Source organism: Cynocephalus volans, chromosome 10 (genome assembly GCF_027409185.1).
Source record: "Cynocephalus volans isolate mCynVol1 chromosome 10, mCynVol1.pri, whole genome shotgun sequence".
Classification (NCBI taxonomy): Eukaryota; Metazoa; Chordata; class Mammalia; order Dermoptera; family Cynocephalidae; genus Cynocephalus; species Cynocephalus volans.
In genome coordinates this window covers 110,698,297-110,709,734 of record NC_084469.1, presented here as the reverse complement: position 1 = coordinate 110,709,734, position 11,438 = coordinate 110,698,297, and the positions used below count along the sequence as shown (strand labels likewise).

General features: G+C 55.2%; 2 protein-coding genes across 4 annotated transcripts; one reads left to right on the top strand and one right to left on the bottom strand.

Annotated features, from left to right (window-relative positions):
• Positions 1–653: 653 nt before the first annotated feature.
• On the top strand, positions 654–6,411 carry RFXANK (regulatory factor X associated ankyrin containing protein). Of its 3 annotated transcripts, none has more exons than XM_063110892.1 (9): positions 654–738; positions 1,458–1,652; positions 3,420–3,500; positions 3,624–3,689; positions 3,939–4,039; positions 4,201–4,326; positions 4,744–4,810; positions 5,189–5,269; positions 6,194–6,411. In XM_063110892.1, the coding sequence occupies exons 2-9, from the start codon at positions 1,466–1,468 to the stop codon at positions 6,262–6,264; spliced, it is 780 nt and encodes a 259-aa protein (XP_062966962.1). In that variant the 5' UTR covers positions 654–738; positions 1,458–1,465; the 3' UTR covers positions 6,265–6,411. The 3 variants fall into 3 exon arrangements, with proteins under 3 accessions (XP_062966962.1, XP_062966963.1, XP_062966961.1); XM_063110893.1 differs by having other exon boundaries at positions 3,417–3,500; positions 4,228–4,326; XM_063110891.1 differs by having other exon boundaries at positions 3,417–3,500.
• On the bottom strand, positions 5,926–7,947 carry NR2C2AP (nuclear receptor 2C2 associated protein). The gene is made up of 5 exons (XM_063110895.1): positions 7,580–7,947; positions 7,376–7,466; positions 7,036–7,141; positions 6,891–6,958; positions 5,926–6,575 (listed from the first exon to the last, which is right to left on the bottom strand). The coding sequence occupies exons 1-5, from the start codon at positions 7,633–7,635 to the stop codon at positions 6,456–6,458; spliced, it is 441 nt and encodes a 146-aa protein (XP_062966965.1). The 5' UTR covers positions 7,636–7,947; the 3' UTR covers positions 5,926–6,455.
• Between the last annotated feature and the right edge of the window lie 3,491 nt (positions 7,948–11,438).

Genomic DNA, 11,438 nt, shown 5'->3' with positions numbered 1-11,438 from the left:
GTAACCGGAAGCCCGCAGATGGGTTCTCTGCCTGAGCCTTCCCTGCGGAAACTGGACGCCCCGCGGCTCCAGTTCCGGTATCGTTGGCCCGCGCTCTCCCTCCTCCGTTTCTGTCAATGAGAGATGGAAGGGAAGGAGGCACACCGGCGGGCGGGGAGCGGGCGAAGACGGGGCGGAGGTCCCCTGAGGCTCCAGGAGGAACTTTTCCCGGGGCAGACGAGTTGGGGGAACACTCCACTTGGGTACGAATAAATGCCTTCCTTTACCCCCTGCCGCCTCCAAATTCTTGCATGCGCCTATAGGACTGCAGAAAGAACGTTGTTAAGGAAGGGGACGGCAAATGGTACGTCGCCCCTTTAAATTCCAGACGCCCTGCCCACTACTCCCCGCCCATCACTTCGAGAAATCCCCGCCCATTCGTCCAAGGCTGGGTTCGATTGGCTCCCTCTAGAAACACCTGTCGGCGGAGTTGGACTTGTGGGGACCCTCTGCGGCCCCGCCCGTCCTTACAGAGCTTCGGAGAAAAGAACGCGCAAGCGCAACTGCAGGGCTCCGGCTTAGCGGAAGCCACGCCCCTTCCCCATGTCTTAAAGGGCTAGAAGGAGCTCCTACTGCTCGGGTCCTTCCGCACTTTTGGGGGGCGGGGGTGCGCAGGCGCAGTGGGGGAGCTCTGGAGTGGGGGTAGCGGTCGCGTATCAAGTTGCTCTCTGTCCCCACAGAGGAAGCGAGGACGCTGAGGTACCAGTCTTCAGCCTGCTCCCCTTGTATACATTTCAAGAGAAAAGTTTGTTAATCGGGCCCCCAAGTTTTGGGGGACCTGCTCTTGCAGCGCGGGGGGACAGAGGAAGCTCGTGGGGAGATGAGTGGACCTCCTGGATCGGTTTGGGAAGCGCGGGTGGGACTGGGACCAGTAGCATCTTTATTAAGCCCTCACTCATTCGGGGACCCTCGCCCCCAAATAACCACAGCGAACATTTATTAAGCTCTGTCCTTGTCAGGCCTCCTGCTAAGCTATTTACAGACGTGGTTTCTGGGCCGGCCCGTGGCTCACTTGGGAGAGTGTGGTGCTGACAACACCAAGTCAAGGGTTAAGATCCCTTTACCGGTCATCTTTAAAATAAAAAAAAAAGTGGTTTCTTTTAAGTCTCATTTTCCCATTTTATTGAGTAATTGAGGCTTAGAGAGCTAAAGTCACGTGCTCAAGTTCTCACAGCCTGTAAGTGGGGGGATTTGAACCCAGACAGCTGACCCCAGAGCCCTCGTTTTTAATCATTGCATGTTGCAGGTGTTTGGAAGAGTGGGCCTGAAAAGGAACTGGACTCTGGTTTAACTTTCCCTGCTCTTGCAATTAACCTGAGCCTCAGTTTACCCACTCACACAGTGCATGCAGTCGGTGCCTACTTAATGAGCGCTGTTCATTACTATTGTCATTTCTTCCTTTCTGGTGCTTCCCCCAGCTTCCCGCATGGAGCCCACCCAGCCAGCAGAGGACCTCATCCTGACCCAGCAGCCACCTGCCCCGGAACTTGGGGACCCTGAAGACCCTGGGGATGAAGCCCCCGATGGCTCAGATACTGTGGTCCTTAGTCTCTTTCCCTGTACCCCAGAGCCCGGGAATCCTGAACCGGATGCCAGCGTCTCCTCACCGCAGGGTAGGATACCTTCTCTGGGATTGGCCTTCGGGGATTTGATGATGGTGGCATGTCGGGCCTGAGATGGGACTTCTGTCTTTATGGCCCTCTACCTAGGACATGTCTTCCCTCTCCACTCAGGGAGGAGTTGCATTTTTTTGTTTTGTTTTGTTTTTTACTATTTTGTATATTTTTGAATTGTAAATATAAATAACATAAAAATCACCATTTAATCCAGAACTGCAGTACAAATCAGTGGCATTCAGTACATTCACAATGTTGTTCAACGATCACCTCTATCTAGTTCTAGAACATTTGCATCATCCCAAAAGGAAACCCCATCCTCATGAGTAGTAACTCCCCACCCCCTCTCCCCCAGCCCCTAGCAACCACTAATCTGCTTTCTGTCTCTATGGATTTTCCTGTTCTGGACATTTCATATCAATGGACTCACACACTGTATGGCCCTTTGTGTCTGGCTTCCTTCACTCGGCGTGATGTTTTCAGGGTTCACCCACATTGTGCTATGTGTCAGTGTGTCTTAGTCTGTTTTATGTTGCTGTAACCACAGACTGAGTAATTTATAAACAACAGACTTTTATTTGGCTCATAGTTCTGGAGCCTGTAAGTCCAAGATCGGGGGTCACATCTTGTGAGGGTCTTCTTGCTGCGTATGACATGGCAGAAGGTATCACATGGTGAGAGAGACAGCCAGTGAGAGGGGACCAAATTCACTTTTATAACAAACCCATTATTGCATAATGACACTAGTCATCTCTTGAAAGTCCCACCTCTCAACACTGCTGCATCAAGGACTCAGTTTTCAACACATGATCTTTGGCGACACATTCAAATCATAGCACAGTGCTTCATTTCTTTTTATGGCTCCTTTGGATGGATACACCACACTGAGTTTATCCATTCATCCCTTGATGGGTACTTGGGTTGTTCCCCTTTTGGCTATTATGAATAATGCTGCTGTGAACATTTGTGTGCAAGTTTTTGTCTGTGCACCTGTTTTCAATTCTTTGGGATACATACCTAGGAGCAGAATTGCTCGGTCAGACGGTAATCCTGTGTTTAACTTATTGAGGAGTTGAGCAATTATTTTATACGTGTGTGTGTGTGTGTGTGTGTGTGTGTGTGTGTATAGTTGTTTTGTTGTTGTTTTTTGTTTGTTTTTGGCGGCTGGCTGGTCTGGGAGTCCAAACCCTTGACCTTGGTGTTACAAGGCAGCTAACCAACTGAGCTAACCAGCCAGCACTGAGGAATTATTTTTGACTGGAATCCTTGAGCACGTCTAATTCAGGCCCTTCCAAGGGCCTCTGTCCTGCCATTTCCTCTGTTCAGAACGTGCTTCCCACACCTCTTCCTATGGCTGGTTTCTTCAACCTGCTGAGATCTTGGTTGATGTTGCCGCAAAAAGACCCTCCCCTGACCACCTTGTCTAAAATAGACTCACCCCTGCCCTCTTTTCTTTCTGTCTCATTCTACCTGCTTTTTAGATCTTTTGAACACTTATTTCAACTTGAGGTTTTTATTCTCTTTCTCTATATCTGATGCACCCACCTGCCTGTGGGCTGCTTGAAGGCGGGGGTTTTGTCCTGTTTGCCCAGAACATCTCCAGGCACAGAGAGAAAGGTGCACCCCAGGTATCTGAGAGAGTGGCATCAGTGAATGGCGGAGTCTCAGGCTGTCTTTGGCAGCTCCATGCCCCCCAGGTCTGCCCTGAAGCCCCTGAGACATATACCAAGGGGAAACTGAGGCCCTTTCTCTCTCTCCCAGCAGGCAGCTCCCTGAAGCACTCCACGACCCTCACCAACCGGCAGCGGGGGAACGAGGTGTCAGCCCTGCCAGCCACCCTAGACTGTGAGTGGTCCCCAGTGGGGGGAAAGATAAGCAGTCTGAGAGGAGTAATTTTGGACAGAGGGTAAACTGAGGCACAGAGAGGGGATGGAACTGGTGAGGATTCTGCCTCTCTCTGGCCCCCAGCCCTGTCCATCCACCAGCTCGCAGCCCAAGGGGAGCTGAGCCAGCTAAAGGAGCACCTGAGGAAAGGTGCGTGTCCACACACCTGTGCTGGCATGTCCATGCTTGTCTGGTGTGTGTGTATGGGTGCTGCTTGCCCCCTCATGGTGCTGATATGACCGGTGGGTGTCCGCATGTGTGCGAGCGTGTTGTATCCATCTACATGGGGCTTCCCGCCACATCTGACCCCAGCCCCCCTGCCCCATCCCTACTTTGGTGGCATTGGGAAAAGCGAGCAGGGGTACAGCCTGGCTGGTACTGTCCCCCCCCACTCACTAGGTGACAATCTTGTCAACAAGCCGGATGAGCGTGGCTTCACCCCCCTCATCTGGGCCTCGGCTTTCGGAGAGATTGAGACTGTCCGCTTCTTACTCGAGTGGGTGCGTCCCAGCCCAGTTGGGGGCTTTCGGGATTTGTGGGCGGGCTGGAATCTAGGCTGTGTCTGCTGGTGCTTTGTCTGTAAGATGGGGCTGTTGTGGGGACCTGAGGATTCCGGGGGATGCCCCCACCCCTCCGTTACTGCCCACTCTGGACCCGCCAGGGTGCTGACCCCCACATCCTGGCCAAGGAGCGGGAGAGCGCCTTGTCACTGGCCAGCACGGGTGGCTACACGGACATCGTGGGGCTGCTGCTCGAGCGTGACGTGGACATCAACATCTATGACTGGGTGAGGCACCACCCACCCCAGGCACCTCGTGGCCCTCTGGCCTCCATTCCTGTCCTCATCTATCAAGCACCTGCAGGATGCCAGGCCTGCTCTGGATGCTGGGAATGCAAGACAGCCCCATTCTCCAGCCTCACAGAGCTCCCAGATTGGGTGAGGGAGACACATAAACAGGCAGTTGAGATGTAGTGAATAGTGCCATGATGGCAGGTGCACAGGCAGCTGCAAGAGCCCAGAAACAGCCAAGGGAGGTCAGGGAGGGCTTCCTGGAGGAAGGGGCATCTAAGCTGAAACGCAGAGAAGACAGATGGGCTAGGTGATGAGCAGGAGGAACCACATTAAATTTGAGGCCAGAGAGTACAGGGTATTGTGGGAATCAGGAAAAGATAAACTTGGTTTCCCCTGCCCCACCCCCAACAGAATGGCGGGACGCCACTGCTGTATGCTGTGCGAGGGAACCACGTGAAGTGCGTTGAGGCCTTGCTGGGTGAGTGGGAACAGAGACTGGCCCCAGGGCCCCAGAGCTCCACGTGGCCCTGTGGGAATCCTGAGGGCCACAGAGGTGTCCAAGCTCTGCTTAAACAGCTCTCGGGACAGGTGGTCACCACTTGCTTTTTTCAGTGGATAAATTTGGGTGTAAGAGGTGGTAGAATAGCATAGGGGACTGGGTCCTGGGGTCTGGCCAACAAGGTCCCATGCCTCAGGGACCCTGGAGCCACATTCTTTGGAGGATACTGAGGCTCGGAGCAGTCAGGCTCTTGTCAAAGGCCACATAGGCAAAGGGCAGAGCTGTGGCTGTACTGTGGGGGGACCACTGCATCTCCCAAGTCTCCAGGCCCCCTCCAGTAACTGCTCTGCTTTACAGCCCGAGGCGCTGATCTCACCACTGAGGCCGATTCTGGCTACACCCCGATGGACCTTGCCGTGGCTCTGGGATACCGGAAAGGTCTGCCTGTGTCACTTGGGGCCTGAGCGATGGGTTGCCATAGGGAGGGTGACCACAGGGGGTACACAGGATGTCCTCCTCACTGTCAGATGCTGGCAGCAACAGTGTTCATGTTAGCAGACGTCCATGCCACTGTGTACCTGGCCTGGGCACAGCCCAGTCTCAGCTCTCGGGGCTCCCCATGTGCTGGGGCAGGGAGGCCAATACATGTTGGTGACCAGGAGACACGCAGGCACTGAGAGGCCCAAAGGAGGCCCCAGCCCAGCCCTGGAATGGGGGATCAGGGAGGGCTTCTGGGGAACCAGAGGGGAGGGAGGACAGCATCCAGTTGGGAGGACCCACACACAGAGAGCTGGCAAGGTGAGGAAACCAAGAGGGAGGTGGGCTGGGCCACAGCGTGCAGGGCCACAGAGCCAACCCTCTCAATGGCGGGAGGTGGGTGTGAACAGGGGCCTTAGGCAGACCCCAGCTCGATTCCATGCTTCCCCACTCACGATGGGGCCCCAGCGTCCCCATCCATAAAATGGGGAGATCCTAATGGAATAAACCCCCTGGTGTCAGAGGTGAATTAGGGGCTCCCGAAATATCTCCCCCCATTCCTTTGGAGAGTTTTATTACACTTTGGACAGAAATCATTCCTCATAGTCTCTTGCATCTTTTCATAAAAGTCACAATTTTCCAATTTTATTTAGTAAGAAATATTTTTATCACTCTAAAAAGCCTCAAAAAAATGCATTTTTACAAACTTATGGAAAATTGAATTTCCTGGGATGGGGTCTTCCCAGCTTTGCTCTGGGAAGGGCGTGGATTCCCTCAGGTCCCAGGGCTGGGACATCCCTGTTTGTCTCCCAGGGGGAGGGTGCAGCTTGGCTCCACAGCCACCAATTAAGCTCACGGCCCACCTTCTCCCTGCCCCATCTCCAGTGCAACAGGTGATCGAGAACCACATCCTCAAACTCTTCCAGAACAACCTGGTGCCCAGCGACCCTGAGTAAAGGCCACCTGCCGGGGACTCAGACACTCAGGGAACTAAACGGTCAGCCCAAAGCTGGGGGAACCCAGAACTGGCTTCAAAGGCAGCTCCTGGACAGGTGGTGGAGGGGACCCTTCCCAAGAAGAACCAATAAACCTTCCATGTAGAACTTGAAGGACTTTGCTGTGCTTCTGAGGCGGCCACCCAGAGGTCTCACACCTTCTTCTCCCCCAGCACCCGCAGGTGGTAGATGACCACACGGCCAAAAAAGTCAGTGGCATCCTCAAACGTCACCTTTAGCCGGTCTACCTCGGCAGCCGGCACAGGGAAGGTGTGAGCGAGGGCAGTCAAGGGAAACAGGTAGCTACATAGCTCCTCATTTCCCACCCGCCAGCCCCCTCCCTCCCAGACCCAGGCTGCGGCCCTGGGTCAGACAACACCAATGTGCTGGGTGACCTGGGCAAGCTGTAGGCCCCTCTGAACTGCTCACACAGAGCAGGTGATCATCAGTGCCATTGTACAGATGAAGCAATGGAAGCCTAGGGTCACTTGTTCAAGGTCACACGCTAGGGTTCCCACGCAGATCTGGGTGGGCCCAAAGCTTTCAGAGGCACAAAGCACCCCACCCCAGAGGCTGAGGCAGGATATCTGAAGCAAGTTGTTGTCCTCAGGGTAGAAGTCCACAATCTTGCGGAGAGCCTCACTCCCCTGTGAACCTGCATCAGAGAGAGAGGGGTAGACAGTGAGTCTGGGGTGCCGCCTCAAACCCCCACTTCCCAGGGTCTCCCAGTACCTTCCAGGCAGCCCCGGCGACTGGAGAAGCCCCCCTGGAACTGGATCTTCAGGTCAGAGACACGGATGCGCTGGGGAAACTCCAGTATCACCCACTGGGAGGGGCCCTGGAAGCAGAAGGGAAACCTGAGGCCCATGGTCACTCCAGGCTCAGCCCTGCTAGGCACATCTCTCTCATTCAGACTATCCGTGGGGGGGCTGGAGGAGGAGGAATTCAGCACACATTCCTTTCCTAGCCACCCGGACTGTGCCCAACTAGGACCCCCCCAAAGTTCTCAAGGCACCCAGAACCCCTGGATCTGATTCACACGAGGGATGGAGGGTCCGGGGGTGCATCTCACCTGGTCCGAATTCCAGCACGTCTCCTCGTCCTGGTCGAACAGATGCTTCTTTCCAAACTGCCGGGTGTTGCGATTCAGCACCGAACTCACCCTGGAGGCACCGGGGTCAGCTCTAAGAGCCGCGGAGGGGCCGCCCCCAGCTCGGTCCACCGAGGGCTCCAGCCCAGACGTGGGCCGCCCCTGCCCATCCCCGCGAGCTCTCACCTGCACGTTGTCCCTGGACAAACCAGAGAGTGGGTCATCTCGGTTCCACGAGACATCACAGGGCCCAGCGTTGGGCTCAGCCCGGGTTCGAGTCCACAGGCGGCGCAACCTCGGCCTCGGCCTGGACCGGAGCCGCCGCTCTTGCCGCTGCAGCCCTCGACGTGACCGCGGTCGCCGCCTGCCGGAAAAATCGCGGGTCGGGGGAAGGGACGCTGCCAATGACCCGGTCTCAGGCCTTCCACAGGAAACAGCTTCCCTGCGGGGTTCGGGGGAAGTCGCTCCCCGTCCGAGCCTCAGTTTCTCCGCGAGTAGCTCTGGGAACCAAGAACAGGGACCCGGAACCGCGTGAGCGCGGCTCGTGCGCACTGTGGCTCAGGCCCCGCCCCTCCGCCGCTCTCGGGACGGGGCTTTCTTTGTCCCCTCCTCTCCACCGTCAACTCTTAAAGGGCCCGCGTTGAATGATTGCCTTTCTCTAGGAGCTGAAGGACGGCGGCTGGCCGCATGCTGGTCGTGGTCCCTTGGTGCCCGCGGCGTAGAGCCCTGGTTTTGGAGTCCGAGAGACTTCTTACAACGATGTTTACCTACTCAGGGGAGTCTGCCGAATCAATTCCCTAATTTAATGCAGCCTTGAGGATCCCTGTACCTGTCACTGCCTCCCAGAGGCCGGAGGAATAGTTGAGAAAGAGGCCCTGATGTTGGGAGGGTCAGACGTCCGCATCTATCCCCCTGTGTCCTGGCTGGAGCACAGGAGAGCTGGCCTCCAAATCTGTCTTCCCAGAAAATGCTGCCTGGGACATCAAGCAAGTTTTCTGGGTGGAGAGGGAGTGCAAGGTGGATTTTGAAGGATGAACAGGAGTTTGCCAAACCAGATTACACAAAGCCTCAGATATCAGGCTTAAGATTTGGTCACTGATTCACTAGGCAACTCCTGCCACCCTATACTGTCACACCCTCATGCCCAGACATGTGCTGGGTGATGCTGGGGACAGCAGGAGGCCTCAACTCCAGCCCCAACCCTGAGGAGCCCCCAATCTGGGCAAAACAGAGCCAGACACAGACACTCCCAGACGCATGGGGTCAGGGCTGAGCCAAGGGAGAAAAGGGGCAGGAAGAGCAGGGGCTGTACCTGAAAGAAAGGCTTCCTGGGAGAGAGAATATTGAACCTGCACCTTAATGGGTGGGCAGTTTACCAGGGTAAGAAAATCTGGGGTAGGGAGGGTGTTCCGGGGAGGCAGAATAGCATAAGCAAAGGCCTAGTTGGGCAAAAGACCATGAATTTAAATAAAATATGTGGAGACATATCCTGCTGGGCCTGGAGCAGTTACAGAAGGTGTTTGAGAAAGGGGGGACACCATCTGATCTGCATGAATGGAGGGTTCCAAGACAGAGCAGCCACTGGCAGGAGGCAGTTGTTCCTGGCTTTAACTGAATGATCTGGGATCCAGCCCCTTTCTTCAAGGGCTGGCATCCTACTAGTGTCTGCCCAAGTCTGCCCCAGGAGTGGGGGCCGGCCAAGAAACTGGGTCACCAGCGGAAGGGCTGCCTCATCAGCCCCTGAGTGCCAGGACTTTCTGCATTCAATCATGGTCTGGTGCCATCCAGATCCAGCTTTGATTGTCTAAGGGCTGGGGCTGGAGGTGGCAAGAAACACCTCACCCCAGAGGAAGTCAGGAAGAGCATGGATCCTGGAGGGCCCAGATCCGGTTCTAATCCTGGCCGGACCACTCACTGGCTGTGCAACCTTAGACAAGCATCTTGACCTCTCTCTGAGCCTCAGTTTCCTCATCTGTGAAATGAGGGGATTCTATTTATAGGACTATTGGAAGATTCAGTAGGTTATTTGGGTTGACACATGACAACAGTGGCTGTCATTTGTTGAGAGCCCACTATGTGTTTGACTTGAAGCCACGTTTTCTCTCCACCTGTTGGCTTGTTAAACCTGCAGTGGCTGGTCTGTGTCAACCCCATTTTACAGCCAGTGAGGATATGCATGGCCCCAGGGCCCTCCACACCACTCCTTGGCATGGGGCCGCCTTGCCTACTGGAATGAGGCCAGCTTCGTACCCTCTTCCCGCCTCCTCATCCCACTGGCGCCTGGGCATGAAAGAGCCTCCTGTTTCTCCAGGGAATTAGCAGCTTTGAGCTCCCAGAAGGGCAGCCAAAAGTGGTCCATTCATTCACGTAAGTGGAGTGACTGACTCCCTCCCCTTACCCCTGCCTAGGGAATGGGGCAGAGAGAGCTGTAGAAGGACCAGGAGCAGCTCCTCTGATTTGCTGGGGGAAACTGAGGCACAGAAAAGCAAAGTCATTAGCTCACTTGGTTAGAGCATGGTGTTGGTAACACCAAGGTCAAGGGTTCAGATCCCTATATCAGCCAGCTGCAAAAAAAAAAAAAAAAAAAAAAAAAAAAATTGATAGAAAAGCAAAGTCATTTAGCCAAGGTCACCTAGGGGGACTGGATGCAAACCACAGTCTAACTACCAAGTTTCTTCCAATGGGCTGAGTTCTGCATTTTGCAGGGGAGAAATTGGAGGTTTAGAGAGGGTCAGGGATTTGATAAAGTCACACAGCAAGTTCGGGTCAGCGGGGTCACTCTGCATCAGCTGCTTCTGGGGAAGCAGATCCACTATGCAGAAGACAGGTCCCACTGTCCATGAGTCTGTCATCCAGAAGCAGGACAGGGAAAGGCTGTCAGGTGGCTTTCAGCCTCAGCCCTCCACCCGATTGAGGACTGGGTATAATGGTTGCCTCAAAGTGTTAGCTTAGGTGTTTGCAGGGGAGGGTGTCACGGGATCCCCCACGTCTTGAGCCCCCAATTGGGCAGGTCTGGGTCTGATTTATCTGTGAGGGTCTGCCTGGGTTCAACAGGGGCTGGCTCAGAGTAGACACATGCTCACTCAGTGCCAGATGGGCTTGGTGGTCCTGGCAGGGTGCAAGCTTGGGGGTCCCACTGGAGGTAACAGTGGGAGTGGGTGGCCAAGAATGAAAGGTCTGAGGTGGGCATGCATGGGAACACCGAGCTCTGTGTGTGTGACGTCCTGACAGTGGTTGGAGTATTGTGAGTGTTGGGGCACTGGTGCGAAATGAACATGGTGGTTCTCGCTATCTGTAGGTGTGCTCACAGCTGTAGACAGGCTGGTGTGAGCAGCACAGGCACACGTGGGCTGTTTGCTCCTGGCAGAAAGACAGAGGTGCGGTGGGCGTGAACAGCAGCGGTTGTGTCTGAGTGTGAAAGGACTTTAGATGCAGCCAGGCTCACAGCTGTGAGTTTGGTTGTACAGCAAGTGTGACTTGTGTGTGACCTGGCTAGTTGCATGGCCAGGTGTGGTTGTGTGTGATGGGTTAGATTTGTATGTGGCCTGGCTGAATGTGGTTGTGTGTGGCCAGGTGCGATTTTGTGTGTCTGGGTTGTAGCTATGTGTGACTGTGTGTCAGTGGTTTCTGGTGACATAGTATGCAACTTGTCCATGTGTCACCTGGAGTACGTTTGGAGGCACTTTGGGGGACACTGTCCACCCTTGAGACCCAGCTCTCCAGGAGGGTCCAGACTCCCCACCTCTGCTCTGGCCCACCAGCCCCCTCCCCCACCCCTACCCACCAGCAGCAGCCCCCAGCCGGGGCCCCAGTGTGGGGGGGACAGAGATGGCACTCAGAGCTGTGGTGGGGGGCTTGCCTAATCCCAGTGCAAGCCTATAAATAGCTCTTTGAGCCCAGCAGATTCCCAGGCAAGGTTGCCCCATTCAAGCCCCCAGCAACAGCCTGCCCCCGGGCCCTGGGCCAGCCCCTCTCAGCTCAGCCCTGGCACCAACCAGGGAGACCAGGCGGAGGAGAGGAGGGGGGAGTGGGGAGTGGGGGTAGT

Bases quoted from the DNA above. Each gene is read 5' to 3' on its own strand.
- RFXANK (XM_063110891.1), top strand. From the start codon at position 1,466: ATGGAGCCCACCCAGCCAGCAGAGGACCTCATCCTGACCCAGCAGCCA. The intron at 1,653-3,416 runs GTAGGATACCTT...TCTCTCTCCCAG, and splicing joins CAGCGTCTCCTCACCGCAGG to CAGGCAGCTCCCTGAAGCAC. The intron at 4,327-4,743 runs GTGAGGCACCAC...CACCCCCAACAG, and splicing joins ACATCAACATCTATGACTGG to AATGGCGGGACGCCACTGCT.
- NR2C2AP (XM_063110895.1), bottom strand. From the start codon at position 7,635: ATGTCTCGTGGAACCGAGATGACCCACTCTCTGGTTTGTCCAGGGACA. The intron at 7,467-7,579 runs GTGAGAGCTCGC...CGGTGCCTCCAG, and splicing joins TGTCCAGGGACAACGTGCAG to GGTGAGTTCGGTGCTGAATC. The intron at 6,576-6,890 runs ATATCCTGCCTC...GCCCTCGCTCAC, and splicing joins AGGACAACAACTTGCTTCAG to ACCTTCCCTGTGCCGGCTGC.